Source organism: Cydia strobilella, chromosome 20 (genome assembly GCF_947568885.1).
Source record: "Cydia strobilella chromosome 20, ilCydStro3.1, whole genome shotgun sequence".
Taxonomy (NCBI): Eukaryota; Metazoa; Arthropoda; class Insecta; order Lepidoptera; family Tortricidae; genus Cydia; species Cydia strobilella.
In genome coordinates, this window is record NC_086060.1 from 202148 (window position 1) to 225757 (window position 23610).

General features: G+C 45.0%; 1 protein-coding gene across 1 annotated transcript in view; it reads left to right on the plus strand.

Annotated features, from left to right (window-relative positions):
- The window catches only part of LOC134750570 (G protein-coupled receptor kinase 2), a 99692-nt gene extending 79010 nt beyond the window's left edge, over positions 1-20682 (plus strand). The window contains exons 3-13 of the mRNA XM_063685778.1: positions 10242-10354; positions 10756-10903; positions 11334-11539; positions 12063-12252; positions 12604-12736; positions 13129-13264; positions 13620-13760; positions 14157-14360; positions 14512-14698; positions 18264-18370; positions 18476-20682. Of these exons, the coding sequence (XP_063541848.1) occupies positions 10242-10354; positions 10756-10903; positions 11334-11539; positions 12063-12252; positions 12604-12736; positions 13129-13264; positions 13620-13760; positions 14157-14360; positions 14512-14698; positions 18264-18370; positions 18476-18610 (1700 nt within the window). The 3' untranslated portion in view covers positions 18611-20682. The remainder of the gene's footprint in view (positions 1-10241; positions 10355-10755; positions 10904-11333; positions 11540-12062; positions 12253-12603; positions 12737-13128; positions 13265-13619; positions 13761-14156; positions 14361-14511; positions 14699-18263; positions 18371-18475) is intronic.
- Positions 20683-23610: the final 2928 nt, after the last annotated feature.

Sequence of the window (23610 nt, forward strand, 5' to 3'; positions counted from 1 at the left end):
AGTCGGATGACTAAAACAGCGTGTGCCTATGTTGCACCAAACCCTAGATCCACTAGGTACTGCCAGGGTTCAGCATCAGCTCTATCATGGGTACTGCTCTACTAAGTGCTCATCAAGACGAGTCGGGTGACTAAAACAGCGTGTGCCTATGTTGCACCAAACCTTAGATCCACTAGGTACTGCCAGGGTTCAGCATCAGCTCTATCATGGGTACTGCTCTCCTAAGTGCTCATCAAGACGAGTCGGATGACTAAAACAGCGTGTGCCTATGTTGCACCAAACCTTAGACCCACTAGGTACTGCCAGGGTTCAGCATCAGCTCTATCATGGGTACTGCTCTTCTAAGTGCTCATCAAGACGAGTCGGATGACTAAAACAGCGTGTGCCTATGTTGCACTAATCCTTAGTTCCGCTAGGTACTGCCAGGGTTCAGCATCAGCTCTATCATGGGTACTGCTCTCCTAAGTGCTCATCAAGACGAGTCGGATGACTAAAACAGCGTGTGCCTATGTTGCACCAAACCTTAGTTCCGCTAGGTACTGCCAGGGTTCAGCATCAGCTCCATTATGGGTACTGCTCTCCTAAGTGCTCATCAAGACGAGTCGGATGACTAAAACAGCGTGTGCCTATGTTGCACCAAACCTTAGTTCCACTAGGTACTGCCAGGGTTCAGCATCAGCTCCATTATGGGTACTGCTCTCCTAAGTGCTCATCAAGACGAGTCGGGTGACTAAAACAGCGTGTGCCTATGTTGTACCAAACCTTAGATCCACTAGGTACTGCCAGGGTTCAGCATCAGCTCTATCATGGGTACTGCTCTCCTAAGTGCTCATCAAGACGAGTCGGGTGACTAAAACAGCGTGTGCCTATGTTGTACCAAACCTTAGATCCACTAGGTACTGCCAGGGTTCAGCATCAGCTCTATCATGGGTACTGCTCTCCTAAGTGCTCATCAAGACGAGTCGGATGACTAAAACAGCGTGTAGTCGGGTGACTAAAACAGCGTGTGCCTATGTTGTACCAAACCTTAGATCCACTAGGTACTGCCAGGGTTCAGCATCAGCTCTATCATGGGTACTGCTCTCCTAAGTGCTCATCAAGACGAGTCGGATGACTAAAACAGCGTGTGCCTATGTTGCACCAAACCCTGGATCCACTAGGTACTGCCAGGGTTCAGCATCAGCTCTATCATGGGTACTGCACTCCTAAGTGGTCATCAAGACGAGTCGGATGACTAAAACAGCGTGTGCCTATGTTGCACCAAACCCTAGATCCACTAGGTACTGCCACGGTTCAGCATCAGCTCTATCATGGGTACTGCTCTCCTAAGTGCTCATCAAGACGAGTCGGATGACTAAAACAGCGTGTGCCTATGTTGCACCAAACCTTAGACCCACTAGGTACTGCCAGGGTTCAGCATCAGCTCTATCATGGGTACTGCTCTTCTAAGTGCTCATCAAGACGAGTCGGATGACCTAAACAGCGCGTGCCTATGTTGCACCAAACCTTAGATCCACTATGTACTGCCAGGGTTCAGCATCAGCTCCATTATGGGTACTGCTCTCCTAAGTGCTCATCAAGACGAGTCGGGTGACTAAAACAGCGTGTGCCTATGTTGCACCAAACCCTAGATCCACTAGGTACTGCCAGGGTTCAGCATCAGCTCTATCATGGGTACCGCTCTCCTAAGTGCTTATCAAGACGAGTCGGGTGACTAAAACAGCGTGTCCCTATGATGCACCAAACCTTAGATCCACTAGGTACTGCCAGGGTTCAGCATCAGCTCTATCATGGGTACTGCTCTCCTAAGTGCTCATCAAGACGAGTCGGATGACTAAAACAGCGTGTGCCTACGTTGCACCAAACCTTAGTTCCGCTAGGTACTGCCAGGGTTCAGCATCAGCTCTAACATGGGTACTGCTCTCCTAAGTGCTCATCAAGACGAGTCGGATGACTAAAACAGCGTGTGCCTATGTTGCACCAAACCTTAGTTCCGCTAGGTACTGCCAGGGTTCAGCATCAGCTCCATTATGGGTACTGCTCTCCTAAGTGCTCATCAAGACGAGTCGGGTGACTAAAACAGCGTGTGCCTATGTTGTACCAAACCTTAGATCCACTAGGTACTGCCAGGGTTCAGCATCAGCTCTATCATGGGTACTGCTCTCCTAAGTGCTCATCAAGACGAGTCGGATGACTAAAACAGCGTGTGCCTATGTTGCACCAAACCCTGGATCCACTAGGTACTGCCAGGGTTCAGCATCAGCTCTATCATGGGTACTGCACTCCTAAGTGGTCATCAAGACGAGTCGGATGACTAAAACAGCGTGTGCCTATGTTGCACCAAACCCTAGATCCACTAGGTACTGCCAGGGTTCAGCATCAGCTCTATCATGGGTACTGCTCTACTAAGTGCTCATCAAGACGAGTCGGGTGACTAAAACAGCGTGTGCCTATGTTGCACCAAACCTTAGATCCACTAGGTACTGCCAGGGTTCAGCATCAGCTCTATCATGGGTACTGCTCTCCTAAGTGCTCATCAAGACGAGTCGGATGACTAAAACAGCGTGTGCCTATGTTGCACCAAACCTTAGACCCACTAGGTACTGCCAGGGTTCAGCATCAGCTCTATCATGGGTACTGCTCTTCTAAGTGCTCATCAAGACGAGTCGGATGACCTAAACAGCGCGTGCCTATGTTGCACCAAACCTTAGATCCACTATGTACTGCCAGGGTTCAGCATCAGCTCCATTATGGGTACTGCTCTCCTAAGTGCTCATCAAGACGAGTCGGGTGACTAAAACAGCGTGTGCCTATGTTGCACCAAACCCTAGATCCACTAGGTACTGCCAGGGTTCAGCATCAGCTCTATCATGGGTACCGCTCTCCTAAGTGCTTATCAAGACGAGTCGGGTGACTAAAACAGCGTGTCCCTATGATGCACCAAACCTTAGATCCACTAGGTAGTGCCAGGGTTCAGCATCAGCTCTATCATGGGTACTGCTCTCCTAAGTGCTCATCAAGACGAGTCGGATGACTAAAACAGCGTGTGCCTATGTTGCACCAAACCTTAGTTCCGCTAGGTACTGCCAGGGTTCAGCATCAGCTCCATTATGGGTACTGCTCTCCTAAGTGCTCATCAAGACGAGTCGGGTGACTAAAACAGCGTGTGCCTATGTTGTACCAAACCTTAGATCCACTAGGTACTGCCAGGGTTCAGCATCAGCTCTATCATGGGTACTGCTCTCCTAAGTGCTCATCAAGACGAGTCGGATGACTAAAACAGCGTGTGCCTATGTTGCACCAAACCCTGGATCCACTAGGTACTGCCAGGGTTCAGCATCAGCTCTATCATGGGTACTGCACTCCTAAGTGGTCATCAAGACGAGTCGGATGACTAAAACAGCGTGTGCCTATGTTGCACCAAACCCTAGATCCACTAGGTACTGCCAGGGTTCAGCATCAGCTCTATCATGGGTACTGCTCTACTAAGTGCTCATCAAGACGAGTCGGGTGACTAAAACAGCGTGTGCCTATGTTGCACCAAACCTTAGATCCACTAGGTACTGCCAGGGTTCAGCATCAGCTCTATCATGGGTACTGCTCTCCTAAGTGCTCATCAAGACGAGTCGGATGACTAAAACAGCGTGTGCCTATGTTGCACCAAACCTTAGACCCACTAGGTACTGCCAGGGTTCAGCATCAGCTCTATCATGGGTACTGCTCTTCTAAGTGCTCATCAAGACGAGTCGGATGACTAAAACAGCGTGTGCCTATGTTGCACTAATCCTTAGTTCCGCTAGGTACTGCCAGGGTTCAGCATCAGCTCTATCATGGGTACTGCTCTCCTAAGTGCTCATCAAGACGAGTCGGATGACTAAAACAGCGTGTGCCTATGTTGCACCAAACCTTAGTTCCGCTAGGTACTGCCAGGGTTCAGCATCAGCTCCATTATGGGTACTGCTCTCCTAAGTGCTCATCAAGACGAGTCGGATGACTAAAACAGCGTGTGCCTATGTTGCACCAAACCTTAGTTCCACTAGGTACTGCCAGGGTTCAGCATCAGCTCCATTATGGGTACTGCTCTCCTAAGTGCTCATCAAGACGAGTCGGGTGACTAAAACAGCGTGTGCCTATGTTGTACCAAACCTTAGATCCACTAGGTACTGCCAGGGTTCAGCATCAGCTCTATCATGGGTACTGCTCTCCTAAGTGCTCATCAAGACGAGTCGGGTGACTAAAACAGCGTGTGCCTATGTTGTACCAAACCTTAGATCCACTAGGTACTGCCAGGGTTCAGCATCAGCTCTATCATGGGTACTGCTCTCCTAAGTGCTCATCAAGACGAGTCGGATGACTAAAACAGCGTGTAGTCGGGTGACTAAAACAGCGTGTGCCTATGTTGTACCAAACCTTAGATCCACTAGGTACTGCCAGGGTTCAGCATCAGCTCTATCATGGGTACTGCTCTCCTAAGTGCTCATCAAGACGAGTCGGATGACTAAAACAGCGTGTGCCTATGTTGCACCAAACCCTGGATCCACTAGGTACTGCCAGGGTTCAGCATCAGCTCTATCATGGGTACTGCACTCCTAAGTGGTCATCAAGACGAGTCGGATGACTAAAACAGCGTGTGCCTATGTTGCACCAAACCCTAGATCCACTAGGTACTGCCACGGTTCAGCATCAGCTCTATCATGGGTACTGCTCTACTAAGTGCTCATCAAGACGAGTCGGGTGACTAAAACAGCGTGTGCCTATGTTGCACCAAACCTTAGATCCACTAGGTACTGCCAGGGTTCAGCATCAGCTCTATCATGGGTACTGCTCTCCTAAGTGCTCATCAAGACGAGTCGGATGACTAAAACAGCGTGTGCCTATGTTGCACCAAACCTTAGACCCACTAGGTACTGCCAGGGTTCAGCATCAGCTCTATCATGGGTACTGCTCTTCTAAGTGCTCATCAAGACGAGTCGGATGACTAAAACAGCGTGTGCCTATGTTGCACCAAACCTTGGTTCCACTAGCTACTGCCAGGGTTCAGCATCAGCTCCATTATGGGTACTGCTCTCCTAAGTGCTCATCAAGACGAGTCGGGTGACTAAAACAGCGTGTGCCTATGTTGTACCAAACCTTAGATCCACTAGGTACTGCCAGGGTTCAGCATCAGCTCTATCATGGGTACTGCTCTCCTAAGTGCTCATCAAGACGAGTCGGATGACTAAAACAGCGTGTGCCTATGTTGCACCAAACCCTGGATCCACTAGGTACTGCCAGGGTTCAGCATCAGCTCTATCATGGGTACTGCACTCCTAAGTGCTCATCAAGACGAGTCGGATGACTAAAACAGCGTGTGCCTATGTTGCACCAAACCCTAGATCCACTAGGTACTGCCAGGGTTCAGCATCAGCTCTATCATGGTTACTGCTCTTCTAAGTGCTCCTCAAGACGAGTCGGATGACCAAAACAGCGCGTGCCTATGTTGCACCAAACCTTACTTCCACTATGTACTGCCAGGGTTCAGCATCAGCTCTATCATGGGTACCGCTCTACTAAGTGCTCATCAAGACGAGTCAGATGACCAAAACAGCGCGTGCCTATGTTGCACCAAACCTTAGATCCACTAGGTACTGCCAGGGTTCAGCATCAGCTCTATCGTGGGTACCGCTCTCCTAAGTGCTCATCAAGACGAGTCAGATGACCAAAACAGCGCGTGCCTATGTTGCACCAAACCTTAGATCCACTAGGTACTGCCAGGGTGCAGCATCAGCTCTATCATGGGTACTGCTCTCCTAAGTGCTCATCAAGACGAGTCGGACGACCTAAACAGCGCGTGCCTATGTTGCACCAAACCTTAGATCCACTAGGTACTGCCAGGGTTCAGCATCAGCTCTATCATGGGTACCGCTCTACTAAGTGCTCATCAAGACGAGTCGGGTGACTAAAACAGCGTGTGCCTATGTTGCACCAAACCTTAGATCCACTAGGTACTGCCAGGGTTCAGCATCAGCTCTATCATGGGTACTGCTCTCCTAAGTGCTCATCAAGACGAGTCGGATGACTAAAACAGCGTGTGCCTATGTTGCACCAAACCTTAGACCCACTAGGTACTGCCAGGGTTCAGCATCAGCTCTATCATGGGTACTGCTCTTCTAAGTGCTCATCAAGACGAGTCGGATGACCTAAACAGCGCGTGCCTATGTTGCACCAAACCTTAGATCCACTAGGTACTGCCAGGGTGCAGCATCAGCTCTATCATGGGTACCGCTCTCCTAAGTGCTCATCAAGACGAGTCAGATGACGGAAACAGCGCGTGCCTATGTTGCACCAAACCTTAGATCCACTAGGTACTGCCAGGGTTCAGCATCAGCTCTATCATGGGTACCGCTCTCCTAAGTGCTCATCAAGACGAGTCGGGTGACTAAAACAGCGTGTGCCTATGTTGCACCAAACCTTAGATCCACTAGGTACTGCCAGGGTTCAGCATCAGCTCTATCATGGGTACTGCTCTCCTAAGTGCTCATCAAGACGAGTCGGATGACTAAAACAGCGTGTGCCTATGTTGCACCAAACCTTAGATCCACTAGGTAGTGCCAGGGTTCAGCATCAGCTCTATCATGGGTACTGCTCTCCTAAGTGCTCATCAAGACGAGTCGGGTGACTAAAACAGCGTGTGCCTATGTTGCACCAAACCTTAGATCCACTAGGTACTGCCAGGGTTCAGCATCAGCTCTATCATGGGTACCGCTCTCCTAAGTGCTCACCAAGACGAGTCGGGTGACTAAAACAGCGTGTGCCTATGTTGCACCAAACCTTAGATCCACTAGGTACTGCCAGGGTTCAGCATCAGCTCTATCATGGGTACTGCTCTCCTAAGTGCTCATCAAGACGAGTCGGGTGACTAAAACAGCGTGTGCCTATGTTGCACCAAACCTTAGATCCACTAGGTACTGCCAGGGTTCAGCATCAGCTCCATTATGGGTACTGCTCTCCTAAGTGCTCATCAAGACGAGTCGGGTGACTAAAACAGCGTGTGCCTATGTTGCACCAAACCTTAGATCCACTAGGTACTGCTAGGGTTCAGCATCAGCTCTATCATGGGTACCGCTCTCCTAAGTGCTCATCAAGACGAGTCGGGTGACTAAAACAGCGTGTGCCTATGTTGCACCAAACCTTAGATCCACTAGGTAGTGCCAGGGTTCAGCATCAGCTCTATCATGGGTACTGCTCTCCTAAGTGCTCATCAAGACGAGTCGGATGACTAAAACAGCGTGTGCCTATGTTGCACCAAACCTTAGTTCCGCTAGGTACTGCCAGGGTTCAGCATCACCTCCATTATGGGTACTGCTCTCCTAAGTGCTCATCAAGACGAGTCGGGTGACTAAAACAGCGTGTGCCTATGTTGCACCAAACCTTAGATCCATTAGGTACTGCCAGGGTTCAGCATCAGCTCTATCATGGGTATGGCTCTCCGAAGTGCTCATCAAGACGAGTCGGATGACTAAAACAGCGTGTGCCTATGTTGCACCAAACCTTAGATCCATTAGGTACTGCCAGGGTTCAGCATCAGCTCTATCATGGGTATGGCTCTCCGAAGTGCTCATCAAGACGAGTCGGATGACTAAAACAGCGTGTGCCTATGTTGCACCAAACCTTAGATCCATTAGGTACTGCCAGGGTTCAGCATCAGCTCTATCGTGGGTACGGCTCTCCGAAGTGCTCATCAAGACGATTTAAATGACCAAAACCGCGTATGTCTGTGTTGCACCAAACCAGAATTCTACTAGGTAGTAGGTAGGTACTGCTACTACTGCCAGGGTTCAGTCAGGGTCATTTTGCTGTCTCATTTTAAAATATCACGAATGTAATTTTATTAGACGTTGATGCAATTGAGAGTAATTCTAATAAATTTTTTGAAACTTTAATGGCCATTGAAGTTAATCCGAATTAAAGTTAATCCGAATTAACTTCAATGGCCATTAATGTCTCAAAAATTTAATCCGAATTAACTTTAATCCGAATTAACTTTAATCCGAATTAAATGGCTAATGGTTAATGGCCATTAACCTTTTTAATTGTTAATTTTTAATGGTTAATGGCATTAGCGTTCGGCCAACACTGACTCGTACTTGCCGCGAAATGAGTCCATGTGTTCCCAAGCCATTATAATTACAGAGATAGCCATCGCTTCACGTACACACACGTACGTTATCGTATTAATCATATATGAACTCAATGCGATTAAATTTTCATTATTACGGGGCGGCGGAGCGGTGCGGTGCGGTGCGGTGCCGTGCGGTGATAACAAAGATTAATAGCTCGTTAATAATAGCCATTTTTATTTTTAACTATACTACGGTTGGGACGCTTGCAAAATATCCCTTGAAAAGTGTGTTCCCTTTTCAAAACTATCCCTTTCGCTTTCAGTCCGTTTGCAAAACGTTCCATCTGCATTATGTCCTTTTCCTTAAATTTACTTTTGCATCAAAAAGTCCCGTTTGCGAAATATACCTTTTAGAAATATAGTGCAGGCTATTATACTTATTCTGTGGTGCAGGCAGTATCGTTTGTATTATTATTAGACTGCAGTATGACTTTTGATCTTTGAAGTAGGGTTCCTTTAAGAAAACCCAATGTTTGACAGGCTGAAAAGTGGGGCCGTTCCCCCCAACAGTTTCTTGATATCAGTTGTCGTGGGCGGCGGAGCGTTTCTCGCGTTGATAAGTATCATTAATAGGCTACAAATATAATGACCACCAAAAATACTTTGGTACCCTAAATAAAAAAACTTACAAAAAAAACTAAACACCAAAAAAATAAGGCCTAAAATTACCAGCGGTTTTAATCACGACTTCACTTCAAATTGTATTCAAACACCAAATATAATTAATGATCACCAAATCATGAAGAGCAAATTAATGCGATATTTTCATTTTAACTAGTATGTACCAGTAATTAAATACGAAAGTTTGTATGTTTAGATTTTTAGTTCATCCGCACGAAGACGCAGGCCAGGCAGGCTAGTTTGATATAATTGAATAGAGTTAGACCAAGAGAAGTGCAACGCTTTTGATAGCACACGCAGTGCAAGTATATTTATACGTCATAATGTCATAAACACTCGCACTGCGGGTGCTATCAATATCGTTGTAGACTTCTCTTGGTGTATCTCTATAACAATTGGCGGTCAAAAAGCTAAACGCGTACAGTTCCGTTATCTGTATATGAATCAGTTAAAATTGTGTCAGATTATCCGACGTGGCGAGTACCTGAATAAAGCAGTGAATATTTTATTAAGTTCACGATTGCCGAGATTATGTGCTATATGTATGTGGGCCCGTATGTGGGCTTCATAGAATATTCACTGCCGGCCTCGGGATCGCGAACTTGACTGATGTTTATCTAGTGGACCTTATCTCCTTTGTATAAGGGTTGCGTATGGTCAGTGAACTAGATACTTGTATCCTTGATTTAACACGGGAGACTTGAATATAGATTGTAGTTTTGGGTAAAGCATTGCTATGTGGAGAGTATTTGTCCCGTTTGAGAAATATCTAGGAGTGATTATTTTTATTTATTTAGATTTAGAATATAGCGTAACTGGAATCTTTTGACCTGGCATTTTCTTTCTGTTGACATATAATAATACTTATTATAGTTACTCCACTTCTTGCATTCTAGCAAATATTCGTTCACATTACAGCCTCTTATAAATATAATATTTCTATTTCTATTTGCGCTTTCTCTAGGATCACCGGTTTACTAAATGAGGATTAACTTTTTTACTTATGTAGTGCATAATTTTTTTCCTATCGTATTTTCTCGAAAACGTTCGTATTTGTCATGCTACTTCAGTCAAACTCAGTAGTTTTTGTATTGACCCTGACTGAAATAGCATAACATGTTCGTGCGTTTCCGTAAAAAATACGATGGCAAACAATATAGACTACAAATCGTATTTGTCATCGTATCTTTATAGTGTAGCGTCCGGCTAAGCTACATATGTAACTGCACCGACTCTGAAGTGACAAAGTGTAAGTGTAATAGCGTTATGTTTTTAGCAATTTGTGGCGACACTCCCATGATACTCGTGCAGTGAGTATCATTAGAAAGTCTGTTCAGAGTTAGTTTGGTCCGAGTTTGCGTTTACGAGTATGTAGTTTTTACCTCTGCCATAACTTATAAGTAGTTCCCAAAGTCAGCAATGCACCTGGAAATTAATTATTTCTTTCTGCTTGTTACAGATGTAGGTTACGACTACGTGGTCGACCAGCAGCCGATCGGCAAGCTGCTGTTCCGGCAGTTCTGCGAGCGAACCAAGCCGGAGTACCACAAATACAACAGCTTCTTAGATGCGGTCAGTATGACACAGACACAGAGTACAGACAACTTGAATCTCTGGCGTGATTAACGTTTGTTGTCGTGCATGGTCTGTTTACTTCAAAATATGTTTATAGTTTATACCTCGTTTACACTTTGACTCTGTTGGCAGTGAAGCCAGAGAGCAGGTAAATCGTATGAACGACTTCCTGTTCATATTCCTACTCATGCTCAAAGGTGGTTCTGTTTTTGTCATGTGATAAGGATAAGTTCTGTCCAATAATCTCCATTCTCCGTCCAGCATCTATCTTTTTGTTAAGGTCGTGTCTGAAAGTCGGAGCGCTCATCTTTTCCGCGACAAAGATTCACATGCAATCTCTTCCTCCTCTACCTTGTTTCCGCAATCGGAGTTTAATGTAGACCCTTGTCCATTTGCAGGCGGAGCGATACGATGTGGAGATGGAGGAGACGCGGACGGCGGTGGCCGTCGACGTGTTTCGGCGTTACCTCACAGACGAGGACGGTGAAGCGGTCACCGACGTCGTCGACAAACAGGCGGTCGACGATGCGAGCTCCGCGCTGGAAGGTAACTGTCTCCGGCGTTGTTACCTCACGGACAAGGACAGCTCGATGCTAGAACGTAACGTTTGTCTGTCTTTCTTGTTATCGCTGGAATATGAGCGAACGAAGATGTTCGTGGTGTGAACTCAAACCTCACTTCATCTTTGCTTTACGTAAAAACGGCAGATTAATCTATGACAATTTTTTAGTCATGGCTTGTGAATCGTATTGTATCGTCGTGTGTCATGGTGTTTTTGACACTCTCTTGATGTTTTTGAGAACACTGTCATGTTGCAGCAATCATGATGTTTTATGATTTAAGAGCTTGTAAGATCGTGTCCTCAAGAATCTGGCTCCTAGCATTTATAGCAGAAGTATTTTAGGGTGGCCTTCGTAAGCGACACTGGTAGTCCTGTGTAATCTACTAGACGTTAACACACTTTTCTTGTTTCCAGCCGGCTCAAAAGACATCTTCAGCACATGCATACGATGCGTGAAGAACTTCCTCGCGGGCACGCCCTTCTCGGAGTTCGAGCGCTCCATGTACTTTCACCGGTATCTGCAGTGGAAATGGTTGGAGGCCCAACCTGTGACGCAGCACACCTTCAGGATGTACAGGGTCCTCGGGAAGGGAGGGTTTGGAGAGGTTTGCGCTTGTCAGGTGAGTGTCCTTCGACTATCTGCAGTGGAAGAGGGGTTCGAAGGCCAGTCTGTGACCCAACATACCTTCAGGATGTAAAGGGTCCTCGGGTAGGGTTTGGCGAGGTGTGCGCATGTAATACCCCTGTCACATACGGGGAAGGAAGGTTCGGTAAGGTCATCTTATAGAACTCCCGCTAGAACTAACCACGACGATTACAGCTGGTGCGTTGCTAGAGGGATCCAACACGTCTTCAGTATGTAGGTACGGTCTGCAAGGCATCCGTTCTGTCTACAAAATGCCCTAATCGCGTAATGTCCCGCATTAATATTTAGTCTGATTTTCAAACCGTATAAGCTGACAACAGGTCCCAGTCCTCATTAGTCTTTTAATTACTGACAGTGTGTATGAAAATCCTGGAATTACAGCCATCAATAGGCTAATTCTGGATTACTAATGCATTTGAACGTATGTCTCAGTATTAAGTATATTATCATTTTTTCTAGACTGAATTTATCTCAAACACATGTATTAATAATGTCAGGTGCGCGCAACAGGCAAGATGTACGCGTGTAAGAAGCTGGAGAAGAAGCGCATCAAGAAGAGAAAAGGAGAGGCGATGGTGCTGATAGAGAAGCAAATACTCCAGAGGATCAACTCGCGCTTCGTCGTCAACCTCGCCTACGCGTACGAGACGAAAGACGCGCTCTGTCTCGTTCTCACTATTATGAACGGTGAGGGTTTGTTTTTTAATCGAATCCCCATTAGGATATGTTTTTTACACGGCCCGCTCATCTAACTATTGAAGATGTTTATTCCTGATTTACTAAGCCATTTAGATCATTCTATTTATGACTTTAACGCCTCGGCCACGGAACTCACGCTCCGAGGGTGCATGCTCGGAGCGTGTACTCCTTGGGCCGCGGGTAAGGGTCGGTCGGTTGCACCAAACCGTATTTCACCGTAAAAAATATTGTATGGGATATGGAAATATAGAGTTTTATAGTTCAGTGATCAGTCCGTCTAGTCGTCGTGGTAGGTGCTGCTGGAGTTGCTGGACTAAATTTGTATGTTTTTGATCGTAGGAGGCGACCTGAAGTTCCACATCTACAACATGTGCGGCGCCGACACGGGGCTCGGCCTCGAGCGAGCGCGCTTCTACGCCGCGCAGGTGGCGTGCGGGTTGGAGCACCTACACAGGATGGGCATTGTTTACAGGTCAACACAGCCTCTACTCAACTTCAGCGATTTCCTTTTGTCTAATTCTGAAATTTTTTGGACTAATTTTGACAGTTTATCGATGTTGCTAATGTAGTCGGTGAGTCGAGAAATGGCATAATTATCGCACAATAAAGACGATTTAAGGCAGTGTTGTACATATTTCCATATGTTTTTTTTTATTGTTTGTACAGTCGACGTTAAAGAAATGTTTTCACTTTTGCTCTTTTGTAATAAAGCGAAAATGCTATGGATTTTACATGAATTTAGTAGTAGTAATAGTAACATTATAGGAGTTAGGAATTATATTTCAATCGAATCGCCTAAATATTGCACCATGAAAACCATGCACATGCGACATCTGTAATGAACATTTTCGTCCGTCATTCCAGGGACTGCAAGCCGGAGAACATCCTGCTGGACGACGCGGGCCACGTGCGCATCTCGGACCTCGGGCTCGCCGTGGACGTGCCGGACGGGGGCTCCGTGCGCGGCCGGGTCGGCACCGTCGGGTACATGGCCCCTGAGGTAACCACCATCACCTCTTTAACTGGACTCTTTCTCTCTGTATTTAAACCTAATTGGTTCTCGTACAAAGTCTCCTCTGTACAGTTGTCACAGTGGTTGAAAAAACAAACTATGCAGTAGAAAAAAGATGAGTATAGTTTAAAATTTTAAGAAAATAAATTGAAAATGTATTGGCGCAGTCAGTAGGATGGTGAGATAAATGTTTTATATGGGTTTTTTAGTTGATTGGCAATTACTAATTGGGGTTCGATTAGTCGGTTAGTTTGCCGTTTTTCTTTATTTTCCTAATTTCAATTTTATTGTAATTGCAGGTGGGATAATTGGCCAGTAATTGAACAGATATGGTTGATTTCAGGTGATCGACAACGAGCGCTACACGTTTTCTCCGGATTGGTTTTCGTTCGGCTGCTTGTTGTATGAGATGCTGGAGGGACGCGCGCCCTTCCGCGCCAGGAAGGAGAAGGTCAAGAGGGAGGAGGTCGACCGGCGGGTCAAGGTAAATCTATTAATAGAACGTCCTAGAAATGTATCGCGCCCCGCTATTATGTATAAGTTATTAAATGAAGGACTACGTTTAAAATGTACGATGTTAAAATAAATTATTCTTAACAAGTTTACGCCTTATTTATGTATCGTAAGGCTAGATATTAATTTAATCCGTCGCAAGTATTTAAAATTTTGCCATCTTTTCGCTAAACTCGGAGAAAAAAAAAACAAAGTTTCATACTTTAGATTTTTTGATAAGTATGAAAATAAGTAAAGAACCACAAGAGACAAAACGTCAGAACGTTCAGAACTCGCAGTCGTGTTCGTTCGATTCGTATCGGATCAACGGAACGTTCGAATCTAACGCAAATTTGAATATGGTCCCGCTTGACATTTTGCATTGCAGCACGAGCAGGAGAAGTATTCGAGCAAGTTCAGCGACTGCGCGCGGTCCTTATGTTCCGCACTGCTCGCCAAGAGTGCCGTCTCCAGGCTCGGGTGCGGCTCCGGCCGGAGGGGTGCGGCGCTCGTGAAGCAGCACCGCTTCTTCAACTCCCTCAACTGGGCCAGGCTCGAGGCCGGTATGGTGGACGCGCCCTTCGTGCCCGACGTGAGTACCGAGACCGAGACCGAGACCGAGTGTCCACAGCTACTATACTACGCTCCCGCTGTCGTCTCACCGCGCCCCGCCCCCGCGCCTATAATTAAAATATTCTATTAATCAATCCATAAAAATAACAAAATATCGCATTCCATTTCAGCCGCACGCGGTATACGCTAAAGACGTACTAGACATCGAGCAGTTCTCGACCGTAAAGGGCGTAGCCCTGGACGCGGGCGACGACACCTTCTACGGCAAGTTCAACACCGGCTCCGTCTCCATGTCGTGGCAGACCGAGATGATCGAGACGGGCTGCTTCACCGAGCTGAACGTGTTCCAAGCGGGTATGTGTCACTCTACAGGGCGGGGGCTGGCCGACACGTGCTACAGTTCAACACCGGCTCCGTCTCCATGTCGTGGCAGACCGAGATGATCGAGACGGGCTGCTTCACCGAGCTGAACGTGTTCCAAGCGGGTATGTGTCACTCTACAGGGCGGGGGCTGGCCGACACGTGCTACAGTTCAACACCGGCTCCGTCTCCATGTCGTGGCAGACCGAGATGATCGAGACGGGCTGCTTCACCGAGCTGAACGTGTTCCAAGCGGGTATGTGTCACTCTACAGGGCGGGGACTGGACGACACGTGCTACAGTTCAACACCGGCTCCGTCTCCATGTCGTGGCAGACCGAGATGATCGAGACGGGCTGCTTCACCGAGCTGAACGTGTTCCAAGCGGGTATGTGTCACTCTACAGGGCGGGGGCTGGCCGACACGTGCTACAGTTCAACACCGGCTCCGTCTCCATGTCGTGGCAGACCGAGATGATCGAGACGGGCTGCTTCACCGAGCTGAACGTGTTCCAAGCGGGTATGTGTCACTCTACAGGGCGGGGGCTGGACGACACGTGCTACAAGTTCAACACCGGCTCAGTCTCCATGTCGGGGCAGACCGAGATGATCGAGACGGGCTGCTTCACCGAGCTGAACGTGTTCCAAGCGGATATGTGTCACTCTACAGGGCGGGGGCTGGACGACACGTGCTACAGTTCAACACCGGCTCCGTCTCCATGTCGTGGCAGACCGAGATGATCGAGACGGGCTGCTTCACCGAGCTGAACGTGTTCCAAGCGGGTATGTGTCACTCTACAGGGCGGGGGCTGGCCGATACGTGCTACAGTTCAACACCGGCTCCGTCTCCATGTCGTGGCAGACCGAGATGATCGAGACGGGCTGCTTCACCGAGCTGAACGTGTTCCAAGCGGGTATGTGTCACTCTACAGGGCGGGGGCTGGACGACACGTGCTACAAGTTCAACACCGGCTCCGTCTCCATGTCGTGGCAGACCGAGATGATCGAGACGGGCTGCTTCACCGAGCTGAACGTGTTCCAAGCGGGTATGTGTCACTCTACAGGGCGGGGGCTGGACGACACGTGCTACAAGTTCAACACCGGCTCAGTCTCCATGTCGTGGCAGACCGAGATGATCGAGACGGGCTGCTTCACCGAGCTGAACGTGTTCCAAGCGGGTATGTGTCACTCTACAGGGCGGGGGCTGGACGACACGTGCTACAAGTTCAACACCGGCTCAGTCTCCATGTCGTGGCAGACCGAGATGATCGAGACGGGCTGCTTCACCGAGCTGAACGTGTTCCAAGCGGGTATGTGTCACTCTACAGGGCGGGGGCTGGACGACACGTGCTACAAGTTCAACACCGGCTCAGTCTCCATGTCGTGGCAGACCGAGATGATCGAGACGGGCTGCTTCACCGAGCTGAACGTGTTCTAATTGACGCTCGCGGCTAGAGGCCAACATCAATCTTCGTGCATTCGTGTCGGCATGATAGGCGGGACGTTTAAAGCGGGGATCGAATACCGGTATACTTTTCATACAAATTAACCGGTATTCAATTTCGGTATATCGGTTGTTTATATATATTTTTCCATTTCGTTTAGGCGATCTGATAACTCACCGTCGTTACCTAAATACCATTCTACAATATCAAAGAAATATTTCAAACGCTACGTGATATTTTGATTTAAGTTATACCGGGAACGATCCCCGGTTTAAAAGGTTAACTAGATTACCAAACGTTAGCAGTGTTTGTAATTTATTTGACAATCGCGACTAGAAATCGTTCCTTTTCTATACCTCATCACGGCGTGATGGATTTCGACTCGACGACGACCAAACGACGAGTTTTATTTGACGCATCGGGTAAAATTACTGCAGCGCGATCGATACATCGGCGTTTAAACAATTTAATCGGACAGCGGTGAAATTACGAGTAGGTTTCGATGCGGGCCTAAAATATAAGTAATTATACATATATAAAATATCGGTCTCGCTACCGTCTAAAGAAGTCAAATCTGCCCGGAACCGGGATCTAAACTACGAGTCGTATTCGTGTTTGCCGCATCTAATGTTTTTTCTCGGGCATTAAATTAAATATTTTTTTTCTACTCGTCGAGTATAATCTGTGTATTACGACTTCATATGCAACACTACAACCTTACTCTTTTCAACGTTGGATAGTCTATGGCACTTCCGACTCAAGCATAAGAATTTTATCGATACGGTTTAGTCAATTATAAAAATTTTGAAAATAGAACTTCATACATTTCGATAAAATATTTCTTGTTTAAGGAGACTCTATTCAATGCAAATTAGCCTACTTAAATCTGCTTTGTGATTGGGTGGCCAACAATTGCTTCATATTTCATAAACGCGCATGTGACACCCTTCATATAGCAACATCCATATCCTACGAAAACCGCTTAGCGTTGCTTGTTATTCTCCATAGGCTACGGTTGCCAAAATCAAGAAAAAAACTGTCTTAAAATTGAATTTAGCAAGGAGCAGGTACCAGGGCCTCATGAGTTACGAGGAGGTGTCGTTGACCAACCCGCCGGGGGCGCCGGGCCCGGCGGCCGGCGCTCGTACGAGTATGAAGGTATCGCGGGTCGCGGCAGCTCGCGTATCTTAATTAGCTGTATACTTTTGGTTTGTTTACCTAAGTATATGATTCTACTAGTTGAAACTATAATTTTTTTGTCTCGTAGAAAAAGTATTTTTTCTACTCGTCGAGTATAATCTGTGTATTACAACTTCACACGCAACATTACAACCTTACTCTTTTCAACGTTGTATAGTCTATGGCACTTCTGACTCAAGCATAAGAATTTTATCGATACGGTTTAGTCAATTATAAAAATTTTGAAAACTTCATACATTTTGATAAAATATTTCTTGTTTAAGGAGACTCGATTCAAAGCAAATTAGCCTACTTAAACACGCTGCTGCGTCGCACTGCTTTGTAATTGGTTGGCCAACAAGAACATTTTATTTTATGTTGTAGTAGAAACAATTGCTTTATAAGTCAGAAACGTGCATGTGACACCCTTTATATAGCAACATTCATTACCCTACGAAAACCGCTTAGCGTTGCTTGTTAGTCTCCATAGGCTACGGTGGCCAAAATCGAGAAAAAACTGTCTTAAAATTGAATTTAGTGCGGAGCAGGTACCAGGGCCTCATGAGTAACGAGGAGGTGTCGTCGCGCACGAGTATGAAGGTATCGCGGGCTGCGGCAGCTCGCGTATCTTAGCTGTATAGGTACTTTTGGTTTTGGTTTGGTTTGGTGGTATGATTCTACTAGTTGAAAGTATTATTTTTTTGTCTCGTAGAAAAAGTATTGTATACAATAGTGATATAATTAAGCTTTTCAATCTCGCACCTTAGTTAAGCAACTCAGCAAGCTTCGTTGCTTAAACACGGTACTCGACTGAAAAGCTCTCTATTATATCACGATTGTATAAAATACTATTATAGGACAATCGTATATAATTGATAAGTTTATTTGATGTTGTTTGTTTGTTTTGGTGCAGGCGGGGCGGGGTCGGGGTCGGGGGTGGGGGAGCAGGCGGAGGCGCCGACGCCGGACCTGCAGCTCGCGGCGGCCGCGGCGCCGCAGCCCGACGCGCAGGCGCAGGGCGGCGGCTGCTTCGGGTTCGCCAGGCGGGTGAGCGCGCGCGGGACTCACGCCGACAGCTTGTACAACAGCTCGTTTTTACAATAAAATTGCTCACTTCGGTTGGAGTTTTCAGGTAGTATTTTGATTTTCCAGATCCTGTGTCCCACCAAGAAAATCCCGGCGCGGCTCCGCGTGGTGCCGGTGCCCTCGCACCTGCTGCAACCCTCGTCCCCCGCCCCGGCCGCACCCCCCGCACCCCCCGCACCCAACACGCCCGCTCGGAGCTGACGGACGGACGCAGACCCTTAGCGCGGTGTCCGGCCCGAGGGGCGCCGGCCCGCGCGGGACGATGAGGTCGACCGATGGAAAGGACGTCCCGGGAGTGACTCCACCTCCTGCTCTCGCGTTCTACGTCTTTCCTTATGAGGTGAGGGGCCGCGACTTTGATTTCGAGTTCGCAAACTTTTTTTACCTGCGAGTCCGCTTCTACCTCGAGATGAAATACTTCTTTCGTGTCGGTTCCCCGCCGAGCACAAATTGTAGATCGTTGTGACTCTATGCTCCTAATACTGGATTTGCGACCGCAGAATGGAATAGGTACTTTATGACTTGATGGTGTATTTTGACGACGTTTCGCGGATGGAAATGTATATATCGAATTATTAATCGGAAATACGGCGACTGAATTTCCGACGCTCCCGCGTTTTAAATGATAAGATTAAATGATACGATGATCCTTAGGCGATGTAAACCGTGAAAAAAATGTCTACGATTTACTAAACAATAATTCCAAGATGCGACTCAAAAAGCGTTACCGTTGAATCGCGGCCGTTATTTTTATTCGACTATCGAGCCGATTGTCGATTTTTCTATCGACTATCGACCGTGTCGAGTGTCGATTGACGTTCCCGAACACGCGCTTGACAAAATTGTACATACATGTATAAGAAGTTGAACGATTATGGTCCGTGTACGTAACGCAGAAGATTAAGGTTCAAAGCGTTTTGTTCGGGAATGTAGCTTTTTTGAATTTTATATCGTGAAAACTTGTAACGAAAATGTAAATTTAATCGATTCTTAAGATATTGAATAACAAAATAAACCTTCGAACTTATCTGATACGATGCATTTTGCAATGTACCTGTCGGTGCCGAGTGTGTGACGAGATCATGAACAATTTAGTTATTTGTAAGTAAATGTTGATATTTGCAGTTTTCTCGACTGATTTTTTGTTTCGTATTATTTCGGGACGAGTATTATGTGAACAAAACATATGTATAAGTGGTATTTATGTAGTTATTTTTTACGCAAAACGTTTTCGGTGTGAAGTTTCATGGAACCATTTTTTTTTTAATTAGTAACTAATTTTGCTAAAATATTTCTTTACATGCCAGATACGGTACACAAGATGTAATCTTCGCACAAAGTTTAAAAAAATATATTTTTGTAGCTTTTTATGGCTGACTTCACACCAATAAAGAATACAGTCTCCATGAATGACATGTTTCATTTATTTAGCAAACAAGGCGCTTATAAATGTATGAGCTCATTCGTGCTTAGATATTTATGAGCACATTGTTTTATAGATACATTGGAGACGTTCTTTGAAATCTCCATGAATATGTATTTGATGGTGAGTGTACGTGTCCCGCGCTCGACTGTACTCCTTGTGTATCGGAACGTTGGGTTGGTATTGAATTTATATTATTTACATGACTTTTGAAATGTATATTTTTGTAGAGGACGAATTTATATGTTTAGGCTTTTCGGACATGTTTATATAGTGGCTTCCGGAGTAGGTTGGGTCAGGAGTCAGGAGTTAATGCACAAAAGGTGGCACTTTACTGATCAACAATAGACCTTACGGCATTGTTATAGGGTTCAAAATAACACTGAATTGTCTTCGACAGCAATGTTCCTGTTTTTGTCTAGCCTCCTAAGGCTCAAGGTCCTACCGATTATAAGTAGGTACTTATTTAGTTCGATCAAATATAAATCATATTCAATTGGAACAGTTGCATTTTTTTTGTTACATTCAATTTTCAAGCAAAACAAAATCAGCTCTATTTCTTACACTATAGGTTCAAATTTCAGTGACAAATTTTAGATTTTTCATTTGTATGGCTGGGCTCAGGAGGCTAGAATGCAGCGTAGTGATGATAGAATATTGAATGTTTTTTTAATTTTGACCGCTAGAAGTACTCCGACAAATTTGAACTTTAATAGTACATTATTGCAGAGGCCGAGAAAGAGCAATTTTCGATTTTGTCGACCAAGAAGACGAATCTACGAATTGCTATTCCTGCCGAGGCATATACAGGGTGGCTAAAAATAAGTGCATTCCCAGGGAGGTTTTGGGATTATACTGAGCAACTTTTACTATGGGACCAACCACGAAATCGCGAAATTAAAAAAATATCCTTCCATATAAAATGGACCAGCCAAAATGTATGAAACAGCCTAATTTTTTTTCGCGATGTCGGGGTTGGTCCCATAGTAAAAGTTGCAAAGTATAATCCCAAAACCTCCCTGGGAATGCACTTATTTTTTAGCCACCCTGTATAGTGCTTTTCTCCAAACATGCGAGGAAATAAGGTAAAATAATCATTATTTACCTAAGCAATCAAGCTCAAATCGAATCTTCACATCAAAAACAATTTCCCCATGCAACATTCGTTCATTCAGTATAATTGTGCAATATAAACTGAGTGTGTACGCACTACGCATGAGATCCTTAAAAAAAAGATGTTTAGGCTTGATTTTATTAATCCCTTACTGCATGTAATAAAAATATTTGTTTAAATTTGAACTTTAGCACCTGTCAATAGGGTTGAATATCAAATATTAGAAACTTTCAGGTATAATTTTTTTTTTCTGACGAGATATTATAAAAAAAACCGGCCAAGTGCGAGTCGCACCCGAAGGGTTCCGTACCATTACGCAAAAAACGGCAAAAAAATCGTTTGTTGTATGGGAGACCCACTTAAATATTTATTTTATTCTGTTTTTAGTATTTGTTGTTATAGCGGCAACAGAAATATCATCTGTGATAATTTCAACTGTCTAGCTAAAACGGTTCATGAGATACAGCCTGGTGACAGACAGACGGACAGCGGAGTCTTAGTAATAGGGTCCCGTTTTTACCCTTTTTTAGCAATCGGTTATTATCGTTTTATTCCAAAACTATTTTCACATATTGCAAAAAATAACGATATTTTGCAGAAATCCACATCTCGTGATATTTTTGCTACAATAAGGTGATCATTTCCGAGCATATTGGAGAAAATATTAATTTATAAGGTTTATATTTCTGTCATCACTAATTTTCATTCTATCGTCAAAGGAATTGTACATACTTTAGAGGTTACACAAAGTCTTGTGACGTCACCGTCCGGGGCGTGACGTCTTTACTCGAGATTATATCAGCAATAATTATAAAACGATATATTTGGGTCGTTCCAAAAATAAATAGGTACCTTGTCACAGTAATGTCACTTCGTGGTGTAAATGTGTCAAATTTGTAAATTGACAGGGTACTAATGTAATCTGACAAGACAGATGGAAACGTCTGACATATGGTTGTAAAGTTAGTGTCAGATGTTTCCGTCGTGTCAGATGTTATTACGAGTGACTAAGGGGTTCGGTGTTTATAAATATATTATTACCTAAATTTAACTCTGTATAGTTGTAAAAATATCTATACGCGGCTGTGGGGTCGAGTGTTATTCGATTTGAAACGACTACATGTTATTTTAAAGCACAAAACCGCATACGAACATACAGATTTTCCGTATGTCTTAAATGAAAACACATGTTTACTACGTTGGTTCCTTGGTTGTATATTTCGTTGTATAATGGTTGTAGAGTTGTGGAAAGCAAAGGTTTGTTATTTTTAAACCTCCATGAATAATATATTGATAACAAAACTTCGCCCTTTTCGGGGTGCCATCAGCGCCCACAGTCCCACGTATTGCACAAACTTTTGGAAACCATTTACCGCTTGATATTGAGGGCGCCACTGTCCTGCCGAGTTCGTGTATAGATAAGTATTGAATTTGGTGTGTGTTGTGTCGGTTGTGTGTCAGATGACTGAGGAGGAGCGGCGGCGGTCGATTTACAATGTCATCATTAAACATTATTTTCTTATAAAATATTCATAAATAATGACTTATAAATTGATTAATAAAACTGGGCATTCAATAGAAATAATTAATTATTAATATGGAGGTTAATTTGTTTATTTACACTGATTAGATGCCTATCAATTGGTTTAAAAAATCGCATTTATGTAAAATAATTCAGAATCATGTAAACAGATAAAACACTTTCTTGTATTTTTTGCGTGTGAACTGTAATCTTTGCGATTGACATATTTATTATTCGTACATTTTCAATAGTAAGATCAATGAATGATTATTTTTGTATCTAGTGTTATGTCGTCGTCGCTTCTAGCTCACAAAAGTCGAAAAGTATTGCCATAGCGTAGGTCGCCTAGACTAGAGCGGCCACTGGCGGGCGACAGTGGGCTTACGAAAACATACATATATCGTAAAACCACCATAAAATCCATTGAAAGATACTAACCGCAGGCTGCAGACGCTAACGGCCCGATTCGGACAATGCTTATAAGACGTCACAGTGATACGATAGCGATCTGTCAGTGTCAAAAGTGACATTTCTTCTACTAAAACCGTCATTTTTGACACTGACAGATCAGTATCGTATCGCTGTGACATTTTATAAGCATTGTTCGAATTGGGCCTTAAGGTTGGTGCTGAAAGTTTTTAAAAACCATAAAAAGAACTGGAAGCTTCTGTATAGTTTCGAAGGAAGATTCCATTTTGAAAACTTTCGAAGGAAGAAACCATTTTGAAAACTTTCGAAGGAAGAAACCATTTGCTTTTTTTCCGAGATCTTTTCATGTGGAATGTTTCGTATGACCCTGCGTCGTCCGTCGGTGGAGGGAGATGGGATAGTTCCTAGGAGACAGCTACTCTCACCGCTCGACCCGCCTCGCGAGTCGCACCCGGACCCGACCCGCGAGGCGGGACCACAGGGCAACTGCTCAACTTAGGACGTCAGTTGGATTAAATGATGTTCAATTTAGATATTTATCATTTGGAAAAAAAAATACTGTTTATTGATCATTGTGGATTTTTTGTCTAAGTACGTAGAATCGCAAGCTCTTTAGATGCTAAAAGCATAAAGTGAACAAAAATTTCAATAGCTTTTCCCATTTTACATACAAATATTGTTACAAAATGAGAAAAGCTGTAACTTTTATTAGA